This window comes from Dendropsophus ebraccatus, chromosome 6 (genome assembly GCF_027789765.1).
Source record: "Dendropsophus ebraccatus isolate aDenEbr1 chromosome 6, aDenEbr1.pat, whole genome shotgun sequence".
Taxonomy (NCBI): Eukaryota; Metazoa; Chordata; class Amphibia; order Anura; family Hylidae; genus Dendropsophus; species Dendropsophus ebraccatus.
In genome coordinates this window covers 29,745,603-29,769,852 of record NC_091459.1, presented here as the reverse complement: position 1 = coordinate 29,769,852, position 24,250 = coordinate 29,745,603, and the positions used below count along the sequence as shown (strand labels likewise).

Here is a 24,250-nt window from a genome sequence, read left to right as displayed (position 1 = left end):
ATATTCATGAGCAGGTATTGGGGCTTGGATATAGAGAAGAAGGAGAAGAGTCTATGTCAGGATCTATGATTTCATGTACGGACGTACAGAATGTTGCTAGATCCTAGCGAAACAAGTCACGCTTGTTATCAGAAGCATGACAATTTTCTGACACTATTTTATAGCTTTTTTTTATAGAATTACACAGAGCACCGCATAGACCAGAAAGACTATAGAAGAGGCTATAGAAAAGGACACTCACAGAGAACTGCATAGACCAGAAAGACTATAGAAGAGGCTATAGAAGAGGACACTCACAGAGAACTGCATAGACCAGAAAGACTATAGAAGAGGCTATACAGGAGGACACTCACAGAGCACCGCATAGACCAGAAAAACTATAGAAGAGGCTATAGAAGAGGACACTCACAGAGCACCACATAAACCAGAAAGACTATAGAAGAGGCTATACAGGAGGACACTCACAGAGCACCACATAAACCAGAAGGACTATAGAAGAGGCTATAGAAAAGTACACTCACAGAGCACCACATAAACCAGAAAGACTATAGAAGAGGCTATAGAAGAGGACACTCACAGAGCACCACATAAACCAGAAAGACTATAGAAGAGGACACTAACAGAGCACCACATAGACCAGAAAGACTATAGAAGAGGCTATACAGGAGGACAGTCATAGAGCTCCGCATAGACCAGAAAGACTAGGCTTCTACACAGTACTGCATACACCAGGACACTCACAAAGCACTCATTTCCATAAGGCTGGACATCACATATGCCAGGTGAAAAGAAGGAAAAGTATAAGGAAAGTATAACTAAAAAGCAGAAAAAAAGTACAACCAAAAGGCAGAAAGAAAGTATAACCAACAAACAGAAAGAAAGTATAAGAAAAGTATAACCAAAAAGCAGCAAAACAACATCATGCTTACAGTCAATGAACAGATGTGTCACTTTAATTATATAATAAATATTAACCATGTAAAGAACGGTATAAAGAACAGAATAAAATAATTATTACTAAAGTACAACAAACAGTAGAATATAATAAAAATATTACAAATATTTTAACTACAACAAATAGTTCCATAGAGTGAGTTCTCTACATAGATACGTACAGGTACAGTATAGGTGGCTGCATTCTGGACTGCTAAAATTTGTTTTTATACAGAACTATAAAACTCAGTGAAGACTGCTTATTTGCAGTCGTCTCTTTATTTAGTGTTTTCTTTAATAGTAACCAAGTCAGAACAGCAGCACTTTAGTCCACCATAGTCTGACGTTACAGTCAAACCCATTTACTTAAAGTGGGATGAGCTGTAACTCCGGACCATAGACTATAAGAAATCTGACCATCTGTCTTTACATTGAGACAAGGCAGCAGGCACCATCGCAGTGACTGTGAATGGCTCGCTCCCGGTAACTGTTTTTTTTACGGCTGTGTTCAGAGATTACAGATACTGCTCACTGCTCACCCAACCACATCCAGGCTGACTATCAGTCCTGTCCTTACAAGCCAGGGCCGTGCCCTGTGAGCTCGTTCATTTTCATCCTTACAGACTCTCTAAATCCGATCTTTCACTTTCAGAGTTTTTGAAGCTCCGCCATACGTTGATTTGTCGAGGATCAGCTTATCGCTCGGTCGCTTTGGGGTCCCGGAGTTCTGTCTGGAAGGAGGACTGACCTCTGTTTTTAGAGGGGACTCACCCCTAGGTAATCCCCGCTCTTTATGTATCACAGAGGAGGCCTGTTCTGAAAGCTTAGAGAGTGCGGCAGCTATCTCATCCAGGTCGGATGGATCTTCTACCAGATAGATCATGTCCATAATTCTGCTAAGCATTTGCTCGATATTTCTAATGATCCTCATGCGTTCGCTTCCTGGCGAGGGTGACGGCCGCGGCTCCGCACAGTATGATGGAGCTGATTCTCCGCCATGGTCCATTTTCACGGCAGGTGACGTAACTTTCCTGTGCAGGTTAAAAAAAAAAAAACATTGAATTTTTTGATTACAGTTTCACCTAAACCATCGTTTCTAAACACTATTGGAGGACTTACCCTATGTCATGGAAATGAAAGGGTTAAATTGCAGGGATTTAAGAGACGGCAGGCCTCACGCTGGCACCTCCATGGGCACAACTCTTGTTCAGGATGTATGGCGTGCACATCAATTGCTCCTGTGCCACAGGTATATGCTGGGCTACAGAAAGGGTTAAGCTGTGACTTTGTATGAGGGAGAATATGGATTGTGGATAGGATTGTACCATAGAATAACGGTGAAGACACCAAGATGTGAGGAGTAGGGGTCTTATCACTGATACCCTCTAAGAGCTGAGGGTGTATCCCACCCACAGAGGAACGCTGGCTAAGGAGTGGGGGGATGCAGCTGGATGGGACAGACTGAGTTATAGTAGCAATAGGTGGGAGCACAGGGGCGCAGGGGGGGAAAGACTTCTAGAAACTCAGAGACAATGCTTTTGCATAGGACTGCGTAAACCAGGCAGCGTCCAGATTTTAACAGAACATTCTTTTCAAGGGACCCTTCGAACACTCTTACACAGGACTGCACACACCAAAAAAGGCTTCTAGAAACCCACAAGACACGCGTTTACTTAGGACTGCTCACATCAGTACGAGTCCATATATTAAGACAATATACTTTTACGTAGGACTGCACACATTGGAATGTATCCAGATATTAAGTCGATATGCTTTTACGTAGGATTACGCACATCAGAATGTGTCCAGATATTAAGATTATGTACTTTTACATAGGACTGCACACACCAGAATGTGTCCAGATATTAAGACGATATACATTTTCATAGGACTACACACATCAGAATGTGTCGATATTAAGACAATATACATTTACATAGGACTGAACACACCAGAATGTGTCCAGATATTAAGATGATATACTTTTACATAGGACTGCACACATCAGAATGTGTCCAGATATTAAGACAATATACATTTACATAGGACTGCACGCACCATAATGTGCCCAGATATTAAGACGATATACTTTTACGTAGGACTGCACACATCAGAATGTGTCCAGATATTAAGACGATATACTTTTACATAGGACTGCACACATCAGAATGTGTCCATATATTTAGACGATATAATTTTACATAGGACTGCACACATCAGAATGTGTCCATATATTTAGACGATATAATTTTACATAGGACTGCACACATCAGAATGTGTCCATATATTTAGACGATATACTTTTACATAGGACTGCACACATCAGAATGTGTCCAGATATTAAGACGATATACTTTTACATAGGACTGCACACATCAGAATGTGTCCATATATTTAGACGATATACTTTTACATAGGACTGCACACATCAGAATTTGTCCAGATATTAAGACGATATACTTTTACATAGGACTGCACACATCAGAATGTGTCCATATATTTAGACGATATACTTTTACATAGGGCTGCACACATCAGAATGTGCCCAGATATTAAGACGATCAGAATGTGTCCAGATATTAAGATGATATAGATCTAGATACCCACAAAGCATGCTTTTACACAGGACTGCACACATAAATAAGCTTATTGGAAGGCACAGAATATAGTCTGCTTACATAGGACTGCACACTGTAAAACTGAGCTTTCAATAAACTATTTGTATTTTTACATAGGACTACACAAATGACAAAGCACCCACACTCTTACATAGGACTGCACACACTAGATAGCCTCTAGCTAGTAGCCTTCTTGAATCCCCCAGAAGACCCTTTTACATGGGACTGCACCCAGCAGGGCGCCGCCAGGTTCCCATAGCAGTGCCCACACCTCACCTACACAGACCAGAAAGTTTACAGAACACGTGACATTTACATAGGACTGCACCTACCAGAAGTACCAGACGTCTGACTGCCAGGCTCTCGTATCAGGCGAGGGCAGGGGGCGTCCTGTGAGGAGGAGGAGACATCACAGGGGGGTCACGGGGACATCTAGACATATACACTTTCCGCGCCATTCCCTGCTCACAGTTCACACTCGGGAGGTTGACGCATCTCCAGCACTGGTCGCCACAGAGCTCCAGACCCCGCCCCCAGCGGTCACATGACTCTGACGTCCTCGCGGCTCCTTTAACCCGCTAGGATCTAGCATCCAGGCTGCAGTCAGAGGCTGGCACACGGCGCGAGCGGGGACCGGCATCCCTCACTGAGCACAGGAATGTACGCTGCACGCTGCCGCTCTGCTGCGGACCGCACCTGAGACTAGCGTCCCGTTCACACCGCACCACCAGAGACCGAGCCGGCTCCTGCACTCCAATGCACCATGAGCCCCCGTGCCCCCTGGATTACCCTATCCCTCTGCTTCTTCTCTCTCTTTGCACATAGCGGGGACGCACAGACCGCCAAGGAAGGTAAGAGCCGCACAAAGTTTCTCCTGCCTGCGCCCTGTGACGGGGGCGACGCTGCCAGACACCGGGAGAGTTCACTTCAGTGTGGAGAAACTCTGCGCACGTCATGGCAAGAAGTCGTCTATGTATAGGGCATCCCTGGAGGAGCCGCGGTCCCTCACAGTCACAGGCTGCAGCTCGATATATCCGGGTCCTCCGGGGACTGTGCCAGGGCGAGCACTGCTGGAGGACTAGACTACACACCGCAGCGACAGTCTGTACAGGACCAGTGATACCTGAGAGACAGTCTGTACAGGACCAGTGATACCTGAGAGACAGTCTGTACAGGACCAGTGATACCTGACACACCTGAGAGACAGTCTGTACAGGACCAGTGATACCTGAGAGACAGTCTGTACAGGACCAGTGATACCTGAGAGACAGTCTGTACAGGACCAGTGATACCTGACACACCTGAGAGACAGTCTGTACAGGACCAGTGATACCTGAGAGACAGTCTGTACAGGACCAGTGATACCTGACACACCTGAGAGACAGTCTGTACAGGACCAGTGATACCTGAGAGACAGTCTGTACAGGACCAGTGATACCTGAGAGACAGTCTGTACAGGACCAGTGATACCTGAGAGACAGTCTGTACAGGACCAGTGATACCTGAGAGACAGTCTGTACAGGACCAGTGATACCTGAGAGACAGTCTGTACAGGACCAGTGATACCTGAGAGACAGTCTGTACAGGACCATTGATACCTGAGAGACAGTCTGTACAGGACCAGTGATACCTGAGAGACAGTCTGTACAGGACCAGTGATACCTGAGAGACAGTCTGTACAGGACCAGTGATACCTGAGAGACAGTCTGTACAGGACCAGTGATACCTGACACACCTGAGAGACAGTCTGTACAGGACCAGTGATACCTGAGAGACAGTCTGTACAGGACCAGTGATACCTGACACACCTGAGAGACAGTCTGTACAGGACCATTGATACCTGAGAGACAGTCTGTACAGGACCAGTGATACCTGAGAGACAATCTGTACAGGACCAGTGATACCTGAGAGACAGTCTGTACAGGACCAGTGATACCTGAGAGACAGTCTGTACAGGACCATTGATACCTGAGAGACAGTCTGTACAGGACCAGTGATACCTGAGAGACAGTCTGTACAGGACCAGTGATACCTGACACACCTGAGAGACAGTGTACAGGAACCTGAGAGACAGTCTGTACAGGACCAGTGATACCTGACACACCTGAGAGACAGTCTGTACAGGACCAGTGATACCTGAGAGACAGTCTGTACAGGACCAGTGATACCTGACACACACCTCAGCAACAGTCTGTACACGGCTATATGACTACTGATAACTGACACACACCTCAGCGACAGTCTATACACGGCCAGTGATACCTGACACAGGCTGTACAGAACCAGTCATACCCGTCACACACCTGAGAGACAGTCTATACATGGCTATATGACTAGTGATACCTGAGAGACAGTCTATACACGGCCAGTGATACCTGACACACACCTCAGCGACAGTCTGCACATGGCCAGTGATACCTGTCACACACCTGAGTATATACCAGTACTGGGATACCAGTACTGTATGTACAGGGCTAGTGATACCTGACACACACCTCAGGGACAGTCTGTACACAGCTATATGACCAGTGATACCTGACACACACCTGAGTATATAGGGGATACCAGTACTGTATGTATACAGCTACTGATACCTGTCACACACCTCAGTATATAGGGGATACTTCTACTATAGGTATAGGGCTAGTGATACCTGTCACACACCTAAATACCTGACCACTTGTCTGTACAGGGGTAGGAGTACTTTTCTGTCACACACCTGAGCACTAGTGTATATAGTCATACTAATACTTGTATGTTGTATGGTTTTGGTCACACACCTGAGCACTAGTGTATATAGTGATACATTGTATGGTATCTGGAACACACTTGAATGTAGTGTAGAATGATACTAATATTTGAACATTAGTCTAGCTGGTAGTAATAGTGCACATGTCTGTCACACACCTACGTAACCTGTGTAGAGAGTGATACTAATACTTTCTTCTGACACACAAGTTTTAATGCAAGTAATAACACTGATTGTGTCTGTCACACACCTGACCACTAGTGTAAGAAGTTATAACACTGATTGTGTCTGTCACACACCTGAGCACTAGTGTAAGAAGTAATAACAGTACTTGTGTCTGTCACACACCTGAGCACTAATGTAAGAAGTAATAACAGTACTTGTGTCTGTCACACACCTGAGCACTAGTGTAAGAAGTAATAACAGTACTTGTGTCTGTCACACACCTGATCATTAGTGTAAGAAGTTATAACACTGATTGTGTCTGTCACACACCTGACCACTAGTGTAAGAAGTAATAACACTACTTGTGTCTGTCACACACCTGAGCACTAGAGCAAGAAGTAATAACACTACTTGTGTCTGTCACACACCTGATCATTAGTGTAAGAAGTGATAACACCGATTGTGTCTGTCACACACCTGAGCACTAGTGTAAGAAGTGATAACACTACTTGTGTCTGTCACACACCTGAGCACTAGAGTAAGAAGTAATAACACTACTTGTCTGTTACACACCTTAGCACTAGTGAAAGAAGTGATAACACCGATTGTCACACACCTGAGCACTAGTGTAAGAAGTGATAACACTGATTGTGTCTGTTACACACCTGAGCACTAGTGTAAGAAGTAATAACACTGAGTCTGTCACACACCTGAGCACTAGTGTAAGAAGTAATAACACTGAGTCTGTCACACACCTGAGCACTAGTGTAAGAAGTAATAACACTGATTCTGTGTCACACACCTGAGCACTAGTGTAAGAAGTGATAACACTGATTGTGTCTGTTACACACCTGAGCACTAGTGTAAGAGGTAATAACACCAATTGTGCCTCTTGTAGTGTAGAGAGTGATACTACACCTGGGTGTAAGTGGTAGTAATAGTGCATGTGTGTCGCACAAATGAGTACTAGTGTAATTAGTAAAAACAGTACGTGTGCGGTCTGTCGCACACCTAACTAGTAATATAAGTACATGTAGTCTATGTGATGTAATGTTTGTTACAAACTGACGACTAGTGTATGTAGTAATATAATAATAATTGTGTGGGGTATATGGTGTCACATTATTGACTACTACTGTAGGTGGTAATAATACACATTGTGTAGCGTCTGCCACATACTTGAGTACTAGTGTAGGTAGAAATAATAGTACTTGTGTACTAAGTGGTGTCATGTGGTAGGGTAAAAGTGTATATAGTAGATATATACCGTATATGCTTATGTGTTATCTAGTGTCACCCACCTGGAGTAATACCAGTGATACTATAACGTGTGCACTCCTATCTGTTGCACACTTTAGATTAATAGTTGTTACACATTGGTTTAGTAGTGCCTTTTAGTAGTGCACATAGTAGTAATATATATTAAATCCTGCGCACTTTGTAGAGTTACACGCTTTAGATTAATAGTTGACATAATAAAGTAGTAGTCACTATAGTAGTGCACATAACTTTAATATATATATATATATATATATATATCTTTTGTGATGTTACACACGTGTGTGTGGTGTTGCTGGTATAGTACTAGTGAAGTTGTTGGTGCACTAGTAGAGTATATGGAGTGCTGAGAAGCAGGGAGCCCACACAATGTGCTGCTAGACCAGAAGCTTTCCCAGAGCTTGTGTGCTGGTTTCCAGGGAAAGTTCCAGCCGGCGCCTGTAGAAGGAGCATAGTGACCGCACAGAGCACCCCGCATAGAGCTCAACCTCATGTGTCCTCTCCCTGCAGCATCACCTTGTACCCCGTACGCCGAGTGCTACCTGTATCTCCAAAAATAATACAGCAGGACTTGTTTTTTTTTCAGTCTTGGCTATTCTAATACAGCCAGATCTCGTGCTGCCAGAGTCTATCATACAAGGTGACATAGGCCAGGATAGATTTTTTTTTTGTAGCATATCACATAACATATGATGCACAGATCAACAGCAGAAGCTGAAGATGATAGGATATTATATTAATACATTTGCTATTTTTTTTTTTTTTTTTACATTTTATTTTTTATTTTAAGGAAGCATGGAGTTTGTGCCTGTCTAGTGTATGACAAGGTACTCTGTTGAGTTGTAGCGATGGTTTCTGCACTTTCCCAGCAGTTTGTGACCGGCAGCCTAGATGTGATCATGGAAGATGAATGTATGATAAGGTGAAACAGTATATAGCAGCAGAGCGCTGTGCACAATGAGCATTGCCCCTAGAGCAGGATGAATGCATTATGCAGATCACAGCTCAGTGTCAGCAGTGAATGATCCAGCCAAACAGGACACAAAAAAATAAAAAAAAGCAGCTTCTCCTCCACAAGATATGGAGAGCCGACCGCCTTTCCCGGAGCAGCTTTATAGCCGTAGTCCTGGGAATAAGGGGGTCTGTGCAGAAAGATCAGTCTCCAGTGCTCGCAGGCAAAAACATATCCATTTCTTGTCCTTCTGCTTGAATCCACACGTCTCATTGTAGAACCATTACACCCAGTAAGTGATGTAGAAATGTGTGCCGCTGTGGGGTAATGCTGACACACATCTTAAGCCTCAGCAATGGTAATCTGCTTCATCCAGCAACACAATACATATTTTATGGAATGGAAAGGTCAGTTCATTGTACGGCGGCACTTGTACTCCGCTCATACTTCCTATATGATGATGATAGCTTTCACCACTTAAGACTGTAAAGTAAGTGTAGCAGACGCTGGCCGGGTTTCTTAAAGAGACAGGCATAAAATAAAAAAAATAAAAAAATATTTTAGAATATGTAGGGTTTAGAATATGTAGAGGTGGGAATCTATTCCTGTTGTTGTACATCAGACATGATATAGACGGGATTTAATAGGACAGTATAAGACGTGACTGTGTGATCTGGAGAATATCCGTGTTTCGGAAAGGCTTCTGCTCTCCATGTGGCTCATATTGTTCTAGGAACAGAAACAGATGAAGTCAGATCTTGCTGTCTGTCGCTAGTTAATAAAGTAGGCTGCGTGCTCCTAGGCTGCCGGCTCTTCTGCTCTGTACAGATGCAAACTCTAGACATGGCAGACTGTAGGGATATATACCAGGAGCACAATTTTATTTTCAATATATTTCATCTGCATTATAAATATTATAAATACAATCAGATATTCCGCAATAAAACAGAAATGCAGGATAAAGGAATAAAATTATTCTACAAAAATAAATTCCTAGGTTAAAAAAAAATGGACTCTTCGCCACGTCATGGATTCATATCGACCAATATTATTTTCTTACACGTGAGATGTTGGTATATTAGACCCCTCAGTGGTGGAAGGCCCAGCGCCCGATAGCGCCAGGCATATTGGCATGATCACTAGGCCAAACATATGAAGCTGTTCAGAGTTGGGTTATGTTGACACGCTGTACAAACAACGGCCATTTCATTGTGAACGGCCATTGTTTAACGCTACCTACGGGCGTAATTAATTATTATATCATAGCCTAAAGGTAACAAACAGAGCAGATATGTAGATATGTTTTAGAGATGATCCTATATAACAAGTACTGTTTGTTGAAAAGTGGAATCGAGCTATAAACTCTAAATATATCACGTTACATAAAGCTATTTGAATTTATATATAGAAGAAGGATATATTGGACACAAAGTATCCAGAGACAACACTTATGGCCACAATTAGTGAAATGGAGCGAGACAGAGTATCAGATAGGAGAGCCCCCGACCACAACACAACCTCCAGCCTGTCTCCCGCACAATATATTTGTTTATAGAGGAATTTTCTGGTTTTTATTACATCCTAACATTTCTCAGGTAAAAGCTCTGGCATAAGGGACTGTACTCACTGTATATGCCATCAGTAACTTGTATCACAACTCTTTTTTTGCAGTTATATTGCTGGATTCCAAAGCACAACAGACAGAATTGGAATGGATCTCCTCGCCATCCAGTGGGGTAAGATTTTTTTTTTAAAGGTTATTATCATGCTAGCCATGCGCAGGGCAAGCTTTACCCTGGCTTTAATACTGAGGAATGCTTATGGTTTTACCATTTTCATTTCCAGTATTTTATGGGCCACCGGTTACCAAATTGGAACCAAAGTTTAGAATTTTAAAATTCTAATTTTTAAAAAAAGTTAATTTTGGTATGAAACACAAATTCCGCTCCAGCCTAGAACCCGCTTAGTTTAGTGTTAGCTACGCAAGTCTGTATTTAGTTTACCAGTCGAAGCATCATTCCCACATTACATGAGGCTATTACTGGAGGCTTCATCACACATTAACATGCTTTTAATGTAGCGCTTCAGTACTTAGGAAATAATTACCAATGGACAGAAGATTACCTATCGGATAGTGTTCTCTCACATGGAGTTCACAGTGGACTTTAGGATACAACAATAAAAAAAGAACTTTTGCCAGCAATGACTACGTGCTGTGAATGTTTGCTGGCCTGCTCCTGGCCTTTAAATCCGCACCATAGTAAGAGTATGGTATGGGTTTGCAGCCTTTTTTTTCTTTTACATAAGGGCGGGGGGGGGAGGGGGGGATTTTCGAGTAGTAATAAAGTGTACCCATAGCCTCCCTGGATCATCAGAAACTAAACATATTATATATGATGCCAGTGCATGTGCCTTTAATAATATATTTTAGTGTGGATTTACCAGTATTTACCAATATAACTAATGGCACTATTACACCAACAGATCTGACGACAGATTATCTGCCAAAGATTTGAAGCCAAAGCCAGGAATGGATTTGAAAAGAGGAGAAATCCAGTCTTTCCTTTATGACCTGTTCTCTGTTTATAGTCTGTTCCTGGGTTTGGCTTCAAATCTTTGCCAGATAATCTGTCGTCAAATCTGTTGGTGGAATAGGGATATAAGGGTCCATTTACACAGAAAGATTATCTGCCAAAGATTTGAAGCCAGAAACAGACACTAAACAGAGATCAGGTCATAAAGGGAAGCATGAGATTTTTCCTTTTTTCAAGTCCATTCCTGGCTTTGGCTTCAAATCTTTGGCAGATAATCTGTCACATAATCTTTCTGTGTAAATGGACCCTAAAAGGGTAGGATATAAACAATTATTACAATAATATGGTATTAAAAAAAAACACTATAACAGTCCTGTGTATGAAAAAAAAGACACTAATTTAGATAGCTAATAACCCATAAAGTGCCCTTAATCATTAAAAGAACGAAATCCAGCTAGTCACTATGGGGTTAACCTGACTCCTTCACCTCACTGTTACAGGTCACAGCAGTGATGATCACTTTTTAAGGCTATCTGAGCCACACACCATTATAATTTTGAGTAAGGACTAAAACGTTGGACTCTTCTACAACCTGGTCACATCTTGTGATGCATGTAGCTGCTGCCCTGACCGTAGCGACCGGTCGCTTTAGTACATTATACTTCTCATCTTATTGGGTTCCAATCTTTCAGAAATATTTGTTAATAACATTACAGAAATTCTTGTAGAATGTGACAGTGCGGCAGCCATATAATCACAACTCGGGTATACTTCTGTGGTGCTTTAATGTAATGGGAACGGAAGCTGAGGCACGGAAAGGAACCCTGTCTGGCTGTAGTGCAGAAGAAGGAAATTGAAATTCATTGCAGCGTCATGTTGAACAAATACAACTAATTTTTCTAATTTTCATGTCTAATAAAAATAAATAAATTATATATATATATATATATATATATATATATATATATATATATATATATATATATTATATATATTTCAGGAACAACAACTAGAAATATATATGGCATGTACCACACACAGTACATTTGTTTGACAAGTACACAATATGTCAAGTAGCCTTCCTTTCTCCTGTTTACATCTGTTCTCTTTCTGGGCATCTGTTTCCTTTAGAACTTGTACACACTTTATTTTCACATCTCAACCAATATTGACAAGTGTTACCCTACATCAGAACATAGCCAAGCTGGCATCTGGCCTGGCTGTCATTGTCATGTTCTCACAAATATGTCTTGTGCTATTTATATATGAAACACAAAACCATAATTTATTTTACTTTAACACCTATATTTTTCTTTGTGTTTCAGTATGGATATATATATATATATATATATATATATATATATATATATATATATAATTAGTTTATTTTATTTGTTTAATTTTTTTTTTACTGGCACCTAATTTATATAGATCAGTATAGTAATGTAATTTATAGGGGACTGAGAGTGGTTCTTCATAGCCCATTTCTGATTGAAACTTCATAGATCATTTATAGTTGGAGGGATTATAGGGATTTTTCTTTAGTATTTTTTTCTTTATGAAGTAAATCTGCTAGTACTAAATATCTTTAGATACATCCAAGATGCATTTGCTGTGAAACTTCCTTTGTTAAGTTCTATACCACCATCTGATCCCTCATACAGTACTTGGTTTAGGTAGTTTATAGCTGGGCATGTGGGTGAAGCAATTGGAAATGTCGATCAGGTACACAATGCTCCCTTTGTACCATTGACTGATAGAATTTATACCTTTTTTTTTTTAGTGGGAAGAAATCAGTGGATTGGATGAGAATTACACACCAATTAGAACTTATCAGGTATGTCAGGTCCTGGAACCCAACCAGAACAACTGGTTACGAACTAACTGGATTTCAAAAGCCAACGCACAAAGGATTTTTGTTGAGCTAAAGTTCACTTTAAGGGATTGTAACAGTCTTCCTGGTGTGCTGGGAACTTGTAAGGAAACCTTTAACTTGTATTACTATGAAACAGATTACGACACTGGCAGAAACATGAGAGAAAATCAATATGTGAAAATAGACACTATTGCCGCCGATGAAAGTTTTACCCAAGGGGACCTAGGGGAGCGGAAAATGAAACTGAATACAGAAGTTCGGGAAATTGGACCCCTCTCCAAGAAAGGATTCTACCTGGCATTTCAGGACGTAGGCGCCTGCATTGCCCTGGTGTCTGTAAAGGTATACTATAAAAAGTGTTGGACCATTATTGAAAATTTAGCGGTATTCCCTGACACAGTCACCGGATCCGAATTCTCCTCCTTGGTTGAAGTAAGAGGGACGTGTGTAAGCAACGCCGAGGAAGAGGCGGATAATTCTCCCAAGATGCACTGCAGTGCTGAAGGCGAATGGTTGGTGCCCATTGGAAAATGTATCTGCAAAGCAGGTTATCAACAAAAAGGCGACACTTGTGAACGTAAGTCTGATGTCTTATTACGGATTGCTGTACTAGTAGCATGATATATAACAATGGTGATAAATACAAATGACTGGGAAATGTCGCTGAATTTTTTAAAAAAAAATTGTAACAGAAATAGGGTTAGAACTAAAAAATAATGGCGCGTAGCTACTTGTATCAGTCTAGTGTAAGCATTCCTCTGAGAAGATCACCTTCAGAGCTCACCTGTGTAGACAGTGTAAGAACAGTCATGGTGTTCAGTCTTCATAAACACTTATTATATTTGTCGGAAAAATAATGTAAAATTACAGCGTGAAAGTCAGAGGGAAATTCAGTCCTTATATCAGCTACAAGAGGTTTTTTTTATCCTGCAGAGCACAGCTTTTCCAAGTGCATACCAATAGAGGTCTGTCTAGCAGAGCCAGCGACATTGACTGAAAGTAGGTATCAGGGCAGCATGTGTGATGTTTTTTCCCCGGGAAATACTGTTGCCCCTAACATTTCACTTCTGCGACATAAAAGAGATGATATTTATGTGCTGATAGTAACAAGCAGAAACATCAAGGCTTCTTCCAAGGAACACGTTCTTTGTTGTTTTATAGAAAATGCCTTCACTTCTATCAATAACTGTATACATAAGAGAACATTTACTGGTACGAAGATTAGATTTCCTCAAATATCCGCTATTGTGCGTGTTGTAGACCTGGCGCGATGAGATGGATAGTTAAATACTATTTTTTTTTTTTTTTTGTACATTTGTCAACTGTATACTCTGCCAGGACTTAGAACAAATTAAGCTTAAAATTTATCGAGGACTATCACGGGGACACTTACACGTCACTCTTTTCATTACTCGTGCTAAATGCAATTCTGTAATCCTTCGGAAACTCCAATGACTTTCTTTTAATAAGGTTTCGTGTGTAATTGCTAAGCACCGGTGGATTCTGGTGCAGTTGATCAGACACTCCAGCGGCTGAGCACAATCCACTTTAACACTTGTAGCGGTGAAATTGAAAGCAAGTTTGAAAGTCGGAAGTATAATCTAGTTAGAAATAGAGGTTATAGGTTGCCTGGGCATCTCAGGCGTTTCGCATAGCGCTATGTCTAAGCCCATAACAGCATTAAAGGAAAGGCTTCCCGTTTTAGATCCTCTCGTCATTGTGACAGAACTCTGCGGAGCTTGAGGTTACTTAATACATACAGCCTTCCATGTGTATCGCCGTCTGCTGCAAACCTGCTATAGGGGAAAAAGCAGAGATGCTTAAAACAAGCCGAGTTGAACAGGATACTTCATTTTGGGCTGCGAAATGTTCACTATGTGCTCATGCTGTCATTTATTCAGTGTTTGTTTGCTACAATAATTCCCTTCCTTGGCTTCCATCCCAAGCAACTGCAGAGAAAACGCTTTGCACAAGAAATATACATCAGCCTCTGCCTGTCCTGAAGCCTGGCAGCCCGACCATGAATTCCCCACAGCTATGATGGAATACTTGACTTGCCAATGCACTTGATCATTGATCCCCCCAGATCAGTATACACTTACTGTCATCTCTTTCACACGCTTCATCCCCTGATCTGTATGCCAAAATGTTTAATCCAACGTTAACCCTAATGTGGTTATCTAAAATTCATACGGAGGCAGATTTATTCAGAGAAGAGACAAACATTCATGTAAAATCTCTAAATATGACGATAGGCATTGAGTCTATGCCTCATTATTAAATCATTAGCTGGCTGGTGGCCTTCACATTGCGCTGCCTTTTCCCATCAAAAAAGGCAGCGCTGCTAACATTGTTCTACAAGGTAGAGCGGGTGAGCTGAAGTTCACTCAGCCGAGATGTTAACTCCTTTTTATACTTGCTTTGATTGATAGCTCAGCAGCACGGTATAGCAGAGCTCATCATAGATCCCTGAAGTGTGTAGATGCTGGGTACATTATACCTTGTCTAGCAGAACCAACGCGCTTTGTGCGCTGTATTTGTACAGATTAGTGTACTTAATGTGGCCATGTTGCCTCCTCCAGTAACTTCTCACCTGGGGGAGCAGACATTCTACTAGGTCTTTATCAAGGCCAGTAGCTATACAGGATATGCGTTTTATAGATCACCGCAAAAACCTCAATTGCAGGACTTCATTTGCCTTAAAGTGTCACTGTCGTATTTTTTTGTTGTTGCAGAAATCAGTAGTTGAGGCGAGTTTAAGAAACTTTGTAATTATGTTTATTAGGCAAATATGCCATTATCTGCATTCAAAAAGACTTTCCCCAGGTCCCCCCCCCCCCCCCCCCTCCTCTCTCTCATTCACTGCTCATTATCAGGAAATCTCGACTCCTTTACATCAGTCGGACCCTGTCTGTTCTATGGAGAGGAGAGGGAGGAGGAGGAAGAAGGGGGATTAGTCGGCAGCAGAGAGCAGAGAACAAATGATTACACAGTGGGAACTGTGTGAAAGCCTCTATTCAGAGGTCAGAGAGGTCAGTGCTGACTTAAGAGAAGATAACCTGGTGATGTAGCTGTAAATTAACTCTTTGTTGTCCTGTTTTGGTGCCTCATCTCCCTCCACCCCTCCCCTCTCCGTAGAGAACAATGAAACTGCTTTCTTGTGATAAAAATGCATTTCTCGGCTAATAAACCCAATTACAAAGTTTCTTAAAATCACCTGTACTATTGATTTCTGCAGAAAAAAAAAATTAAACAAAAGGTACACTTTAACCCCTAGACGACCCTGGACGTAGGGTTACGTCATGGAAGTCTGTCCCCAGACGACCCATGACGTAACCTTACGTCACGGGTGTTATTCCCGCTATGAAGCGCGCTCCGGAGCGGAGCGCGCTTCATAGGAGGTGGGGGCCGGCTGCAGTGAGCAGCCGGGACCTCACCGGCAATGACACGCTGCAGCGATCGCGCTGCCGCGTGTCATTAACCCCTTAAACGCCGCGATCGCGGCGCGACCGCGGCGTTTAAGTGTAAGTGACAGGGGGAGTCCCCTGTCACTTACCGATCGGGACCCCCGCAGTGTGACTGCGGGGGTCCCGATCGGTAAAACGGACTGCCGGAGGTCTCTCACCTGCCTCCGTGCGGTCCGATCGGCGCTCTGCTACACTGAGCCTGCACAGGCAGGCTCAATGAGCAGAGCGCCGATAACACTGATCAATGCTATGCCTATGGCATAGCATTCATCAGTGTATAAATCAGACTAATCTATGTACAAGTCCCCCAAAGGGACTTCAAATGTGTAAAAAAAAAAAAGTTCAAAACACTAACACACTACCCCAAAACCCCTCCCCCAATAAAAGTCTAAATCACCCCCCTTTCCCATTATATAAATAAAACATATAAAAATGAATAAATAGATAAACATATAATATACCGTAGCCTGCATAATTGTCCGATCTATTAAAATATAACAAGCGTCATTGCGACCGGTAAACGGCGTACACGAAAAGAGGGGAAAAAGTGCGCGGATTACCGATTTTATGTTACATTATATATTAAAAAAAATCAATAAAAAGTGATCAAAACGTCCGATCTTCACAAATATGGTATTAATAAAAACTAGAGATCATGGCGGAAAAAATGACACCCCATACAGCCCCGTAGGTGAAAAAATAAAACTGTTATAAGTGTCACAATAGGCCCATTTTATTAATATTTAATTGCCAAAAAAAAGGATTTCATAAAAAAAAATATATATAACATTAGAGAATCTGTGTAACCTGCATATGGTTGTGTTCGGACTGACCTATAGAATAATAGTGTCATGTCGCTGTTACCATATAGTGCATTACGTAGACACAGGAACCCCCCAAACGTTACCATATTGCATTCTTTTTTACGATTTCACCAATTTATATCTTCATAAATAATATATTTGGAATTCCATCATACATGTTATGGTAAAATGAATGACGCCATTACAAAGTACAACTATTCCTGTAAAAAAACAAGCACTTACATGGCTTGTAGATAGAAAACTGAGAGTGCTAGAGCTCGTAGAAGGGGAGGAGGGAAAAACGAAAGCACTAAGATCAAAATTTGCGCGGTCCACTGGGTCATTTTGGGCCTGGTCCTCAAAGGGTTAAGCGTCAATAATGCATGATGGGGCTGGCTGGTTCCTTATTAGCGTGGCATGCAAAAACAAGTGAGGGAATGTAAAAATACCTTACTGTACGTCGCTGTTTCTAATAGGAATCTCATTGGAAATGCAGTTAATATTTCATACGAGAACTTGCAATTATAACATCCCAAATGCCTTAATAAAATGTAAAGTTTTGTGCTTCTCAGTAGACAAGTCCAGTAAGTGGGCTAGCAAGGCATTGAGATGTTTTCTGGGCCGGTATACAAAGCCTTGTAATCTTCACATACATTATATATGAGCATAATGTGCGCCTCCCTTACAGGACTGGAGGAGCGAGCGCTTGCCTCCTCGTCCTTGCCAGTTATTAAACACACAGACGAGCATTAAGGCTCTTGGAAATACTTCTTTCAATCAAATCGTCAAAGCATCAGCTATGTAATGATGAGCTTTAACTAAATTGTACTGTGATTTCATCATTCAACATGGAAGAGAAAGGGAAACCAGGCTTCAGTTTCAGTCTTTTATCCTCAAAACAGAGAGCCGCTGTGAAGGCAGAACTTGATAGGTGCGCACAATAGGGCAAATTGTTCTGGAGCTGAAGGCTTGTGTCATTATTTCTAAATCCACCGACTGACTCGGGGAAGTTACAAAATGAAGTGGATTTAGTCTGTCTGAAACCTGGCTATATACCCCCCTTTTTCCGCAAATGGTATATTTTACTGTAAACAGCTTTCAGGAGTCAGAAATTGAACTCCTCTTAAAGGGGCAGTCACATTTCTTATAGCCATGGAGTCAAGGCCATACTAGATTTTACTTATGTGTAATAAATGTATAAAGGTCTGTGTTTTTTTTTTGTTTGTTTGTTTTTCTCTCCTGGAAGTTCATAAAGTCAAAGACAGAAGTAAATACTAGGAGTAACCTAAATCATATATATTAACCTAAATTATATATATATATATAATATATATATATATTCCTTAGTTCTGCCACAAAATCTGCCCATGTGGTTCTAGCCTTTATAAATATTTTAAGTAGACTCAACTTTGCTTATATAAATTACATTTTTCTCCTAAAATAATAAAAAATTGCCTGCAATTGTAAAATACATGTGTCGTAGATGCCGTCTCCAAGTCTTCTATGCCTATGAATGGCAAATCTGCCAATTCATATGGTGATAAATAAATGAAGAGCTCCCATTTGGGTGTTAGAGTTTGGGCAACTCAATGATGGGCCTGGGTACCATGTAGTACTTGGATCCTGGGTTCATATCAGAAGGTAACATGTAAAAAAAAATGTAAAGCAATACAGTATGGGTTCACGGTTAACTTTCTGACCTAAGCAGAACCTGAGAAGTATACCACCCAGTTTAGGATGTGCAGAGTTCATACATATCATTTATGTCGATGTTAACGGATATTCACAAAATGCGAAGAATAGAGACCAAAAATCAGTGTGATCCAGGTGCCATAAATATATGAATGTGGTCTGACACAGATTAGAGGGGTTATTTGGGGAAGCAGAAAAGATTCTACCTTTTCTGCTCACTGGTGCTCCAGCTTCTCACACTGGCCATCTTGAAACCTTGCAAGACAAGTTTGTGTGTGTAACCTCGGGCAGATATTGAACATCGCAGATATTGAACATCGTGGTTTTGCCCTCACGCAGTGCTAGCAACTTGCACCCACTCCTCTCTTATTTCGAAAAATATACTTTTAGAGATGGCCAGTGGGAAAAGTGAAGCACCAGGAAGCAGAACAAGTAGAACTTTTTCAGCTCCTAGAATAATAAAAATAATATGCCTTTATTTGTTTAGTTTTGCCAGTTTTGGTCCCTGTCCCCATTAGGGTTCACAATCTAAATTCACTGTTTTGGGTGTGGGAGGAGTACCCAGAGGAAACCCACACAAACACGGAGAGAACATACAAACTCTTTGCATAACCTCTTTAAGTGTGCAGCTACTTGTATTTCTACTGCTCTGGTGGAAAAAAAGAAAAATTAGACCCCCTATGAGACAGGGACAGAGGGCTCACTGGAAGCTTTACCCCTCAGTTCTACGTTATACAGAATTCATTTTTAGCTTTGGCTGAAAAAATGTAAAAAAAAAAAAAAAAAGCAGTGGGTGAAACACCCCTAAAACACATGCATACGTAGACACACACACCCAGAAACTTTTTATACCAACTAAGATTCTAGATCTTGACAGTTTCCATTTATAGAATATGAAGTTCGGTCTCTTCTTGCACTGAATGCTTTCTGATGCTTTTCAGTCATTCGTTGGTGTTGTACGGCTTTTATCTTTACCTCATTTCACCAATGCTTTACCGTTTCCTTAATGAAAAACCCCTTATTCAGTCCTCTTCAGAGCCTTGTTTGTGCGGATATATTTTCTGTTAGTAATTCATTAATTCTTGCTTTATTGCTATCCGTGTTGCAAAATTTGCCTTATTTAATAAGAAGGTGCGGGGGGGGGGGGGTTGGGGGGGGGGGGGGGGTGCCGCGGTGCCGCGGTGCCGCTTGAACAAAACATGAGATTAGTTGAGGGAAGATCAGAAGCAACATGAGGAAATATTTTACTGAAGGATAGTATTGAGTGAACTTCACAGACGTACGGGGACCCCTGGGGGCTGGAGAAGATGGATGCAGCTCTAGGACCAGCCAACTTCTTTGGGCACCAGGGGTCAATTGACAAGCATTCAGGTTCAGACAAAACAGAATGTTTGGCAAGTTCACTCAACACTACTGAAAGAGTAGTAGATGCTTGGAACAAACTTCCAGAATATATGGTTGTTAACTAAATTTAAAGGGAATCTGTTAGCACCTGGTGCTGACAGTGTGCTGTAGTTGGCAGTCTCTAGTCAGTATGTTGCCTTTTGGTAATTTGTCTGTAATTTGGCATTATGCACGAGTTCGCATCTCCTACTGTAATGAAGAGTCAAAGAGGAGTTTTGTCTCAGTGTTTGTGCTGCACTCTGGCACACCTCACCACTCCTTCCTCCTCCCTCTCCTTCATGAATAATCTATGCTGCCCGGCCTCCTGCTTGCTCAGCTGTCAGTCAGTATCTGCCACAAAGGACTGATCTGCAATCAGATATAGCTGAAATGTCTAGCCAGTGTTGGAGCTGTGGTTTAGGAGTAAATGACATGTTTAGAGATCAGCACCAGTTTGTTTTCTTTAGTTCGTAGTGAGCATTGAAAGAAACGTTTTTGGCATTAAACGGTAAAAAAAGAAAACGTGCCCCATATGGGACCATATACTGCTGTTTGGGCACAACAGAGCTTAGAAGAGGAGGACTGCCATTTTTTCACCCCAGACCCATTGGTACCTGTTACTAACCTTAGAACTATGTTGTTTTTGGTTAGACTGATTACTGGCGCTTCTCTGAATTCCTGAGTTATGACTAGTACTACTTTCTAGATATGCAAGTTAGCAAGTCTGGTGCAATGGAGGTGGGTCCGGCGTCCCCAGTGCATTCCTTTCCCTTCCCACCGATGATGTAACCTAATGAATGGCTGAATACTAGAGTTCCATCTGGGCCTCTCTAGATCCCACTCAGCTGCAGTGTCAGCGGGGTATACGTCCTACTGCGCAGGTGCATACCCTGCGGTACACCCTGAAGAGACATCGCTCCCCCGCAACACTTGCTATCTCTGTTGGTTTCCCGCCTTATCTTTAGACCACTGATTGCTTAGCTCATTAAGCAGGAAAGTCCTTGTGTGACACAGACCCTAGGAGGCAAAGTGTGATGGGGGACCGACATGGAGATAAAGGGTAAGGCAGGGAATGAAGTGGTTTTTTTGTTTTTTTTTTCTTCTTATTTTCAATTTAACCCCTTAACGACCTGTGCCATGTATGCTTGGTTTCGCTATTCTACTATGAAGCTCAGAAGCTGAGCTCGCTTCATAGACAACAAGTGACAGCTGCTATCAGCAGTCAGTGCTCACAGTTAGCGATGGACAAAGGTGATAGTTCTGCTTTCTGCCATTAACCCCTTAAACATTGCAGTCTATAGCAATTTGGCATTTGCGTCATTTGTTAGTCAAGTGACAGGAGTGGCAGAGGAAACTGGTGTTCATAAATATCGAGGACTACTGAGCACACGCACACAATGTAGAGGATACAATGTAAGTGATACATCATTGTGTTCATCTTCTTTGTCACTAGTTAATGCTACCCTTACATAGGACAGCATAAACCTACTGACAGTCTTTTTAAGCACATCATCCAGTTATCCTCACTAGAGATGATGGAACAGTGCTGATGTTCAGGTTCATACGAACTCGAACCATCGGCATTTGACTCCCGCAGTCTTCCTGTTCCATGAGAAAGGTGGAGACAGCCTGAGTACCACCTGGAAAACAAGAATACAACCTATGGCCAAAGCTGTATTCCTGTTTTCTAGTCGGGACTCGGGTTGTCTCCACTTTCCCCACGGAACGGGAAGGCAGCGGGAGTCAAATGCCGATGGTTCGAGTTTGTATGAACCTGATCATCAGCGCTGTTCCATCATCTCTAAAACTCACAGGATCAGTAAAGCTGAGCTATGGATCTGTTTGCAGGGACATCTGTGACTTTCTTGAAAATAATTCTGTAGGGTGAAACTGAGCACTTTGTTATTCAGGGAAAGAAATTCACAAGTGACCACAACGCTACCAGCATACCTTATGCATCTACGAAAACAGCCCCCATACATCACCCTCCTTACAAAAGGGAGTGCTCGGCATCGAATGTCCGTGTTACATGTAGAGCTTTAATGGAATTTTGAGTAAAACCAGGGTGGTTAGTAACAAGCCTTGTACCTATACAAAAGCAGCTACAAACCAGATTCCAATATAAATGGCCTGCCAAAAGGTTATCCTATGCAAATGGTTCCTCTGTAGACTTGCAGGGCTCCTAAAGCTATTTTATAGTAACCAATTGCAAGTTACAATCACCCGTTTTTTGTTTTTTTATTTTAAGGTGTCATCACTAGTATTGAAGGCGGGTAGGAAATAGTTACATCAGTGCCCCTTATTAGACTATTAGGGGAAATTCCATAAGTGAACTGTAGCAATTCTGTTTCTCTTTGTTTGTTTTCTACTGAAGTGTGCAAATCAAATGAATAATCCACATTTTAATCTCCTGCTGATCACGCCACCATTGTAAGCATATATGAATATGTAAGCAGATGAGGCCCTCTTATTATTCATAATCAGTCAGACGCTAACCGAGGACAGGAATCCCAGAGAGCCGTGACATTGATTGATAGACGTGCTGCGAGACTCCGCACAAGCCATTTAGTCACATAGCACCACAGTCGCCCAGCAGCCCCTAAAAAGCATCATGCCAGGCGCTCACTTCTCTCTAAACACCACAGAAGATATTTGTGGTTATGGGGGGAGGGCACGCTTTTTGGTCCTTATTGTTTAAATCAGCATATAGAAATGCACACATTCTGTGTTTTAATATAAGATTATAGTAATAGGTATAAGATATTTGTGGCTTGTGTTGTAAGATTTTACAGCAGCTTCTTGGTTTACACATCTTATAGGATAAATATAGATTCTGGTTTGTCACTACTAAACACTTGCTTTAGGCAAACCTCTAATAATGACTGCTGCATATGCAAACTCCCAATGTAGTATTACTCAAAATAGCCCTGTCTTCATGACCCCTATTGACTTATGCGTGCCTTATTCATAATATATCCCAATTGTGTGAGAGTTTCGAGACTCTTCAATGAAGCTCCACTGGCTCTTCTTTTGCAATTGTGTGAGATGTCATTCTGGATCACACATGGTGCATTATCAAGGTAGTAGTGCACATGTCAATTCTTTGAGTGGAGAGCGGAGGCGCGTGAGACATCGCATTGATACACTGAGGCAGGCGAAGGCGGGTTTTTGAGTCCACGGCGGGGGCTCCGCGTGAAATTCCGCAAGTGTGAACAGACCCTAAGTGGGCATTAACACTTTTTGAGCTCCAGGCATCATAATGAATCATGATGCTGGAAGCTCCGAGGTATTTTGTGGACATGTGAATGACACTAATTCTAAGGCTATGTTAACGCCGTAAAATAAAGGTAGACTATGGCCGTAATTTTGAGCTTAGAATACGGCTATATTTTCAGTAAAATTATGTGCTCCATTAACATCAATGGGAAATTGCCTGGCAGTGCATACACCATATAGAATAACAGCCATAACTGATTACGACAATTTATATAATAAACATGCTCATTATTTAAAGTGACTCTGTACCCACAATTTGCCCACCACAAACCGCTTGTACCTTCGTATAGCTGCTTTTAATCCAAGATCTGTCCTGGCATCTGTTCGGCAGGTGATGCAGTTATTGTCCAGAAAAACAACTTTTAAACCTGCAGCCCTGTGTCAAACTGACGTGGCCTAGAGTGTCTGTGCATTAGACTGGGACAACCTCTCTGTCCCTCCTCCCCACCCTCTTCATCATTACTAATGCTCTAGGCAGATATTCTACTATTCATCACCTGTGTCAGCATGGCACATGGGCTGGA

The 24,250-nt window shown here is 41.8% G+C and overlaps 1 protein-coding gene and 1 long non-coding RNA gene across 8 annotated transcripts in view; one reads left to right on the top strand and one right to left on the bottom strand.

Moving 5' to 3' along the window:
• Positions 1-925: 925 nt before the first annotated feature.
• LOC138795529 (uncharacterized) lies at positions 926-4,544 on the bottom strand. The gene is made up of 2 exons (XR_011363619.1): positions 3,884-4,544; positions 926-1,964 (listed from the first exon to the last, which is right to left on the bottom strand). It is a non-coding gene; the product is annotated as an uncharacterized lncRNA (long non-coding RNA).
• The window catches only part of EPHA7 (EPH receptor A7), a 183,018-nt gene continuing 162,868 nt past the window's right edge, over positions 4,101-24,250 (top strand). For 4 of the 7 annotated variants that reach the window (XM_069974753.1, XM_069974750.1, XM_069974752.1 and 1 more), the window contains exons 1-3: positions 4,102-4,402; positions 10,367-10,431; positions 13,013-13,682. In XM_069974753.1, coding sequence (XP_069830854.1) covers positions 4,315-4,402; positions 10,367-10,431; positions 13,013-13,682 — 823 coding nt within the window. In that variant the 5' untranslated portion in view covers positions 4,102-4,314. Of the gene's footprint in view, positions 4,403-10,366; positions 10,432-13,012; positions 13,683-24,250 lie in introns of all 7 variants that reach the window. The other 3 variants (XM_069974748.1, XM_069974749.1, XM_069974747.1) reach the window with 1 other exon arrangement.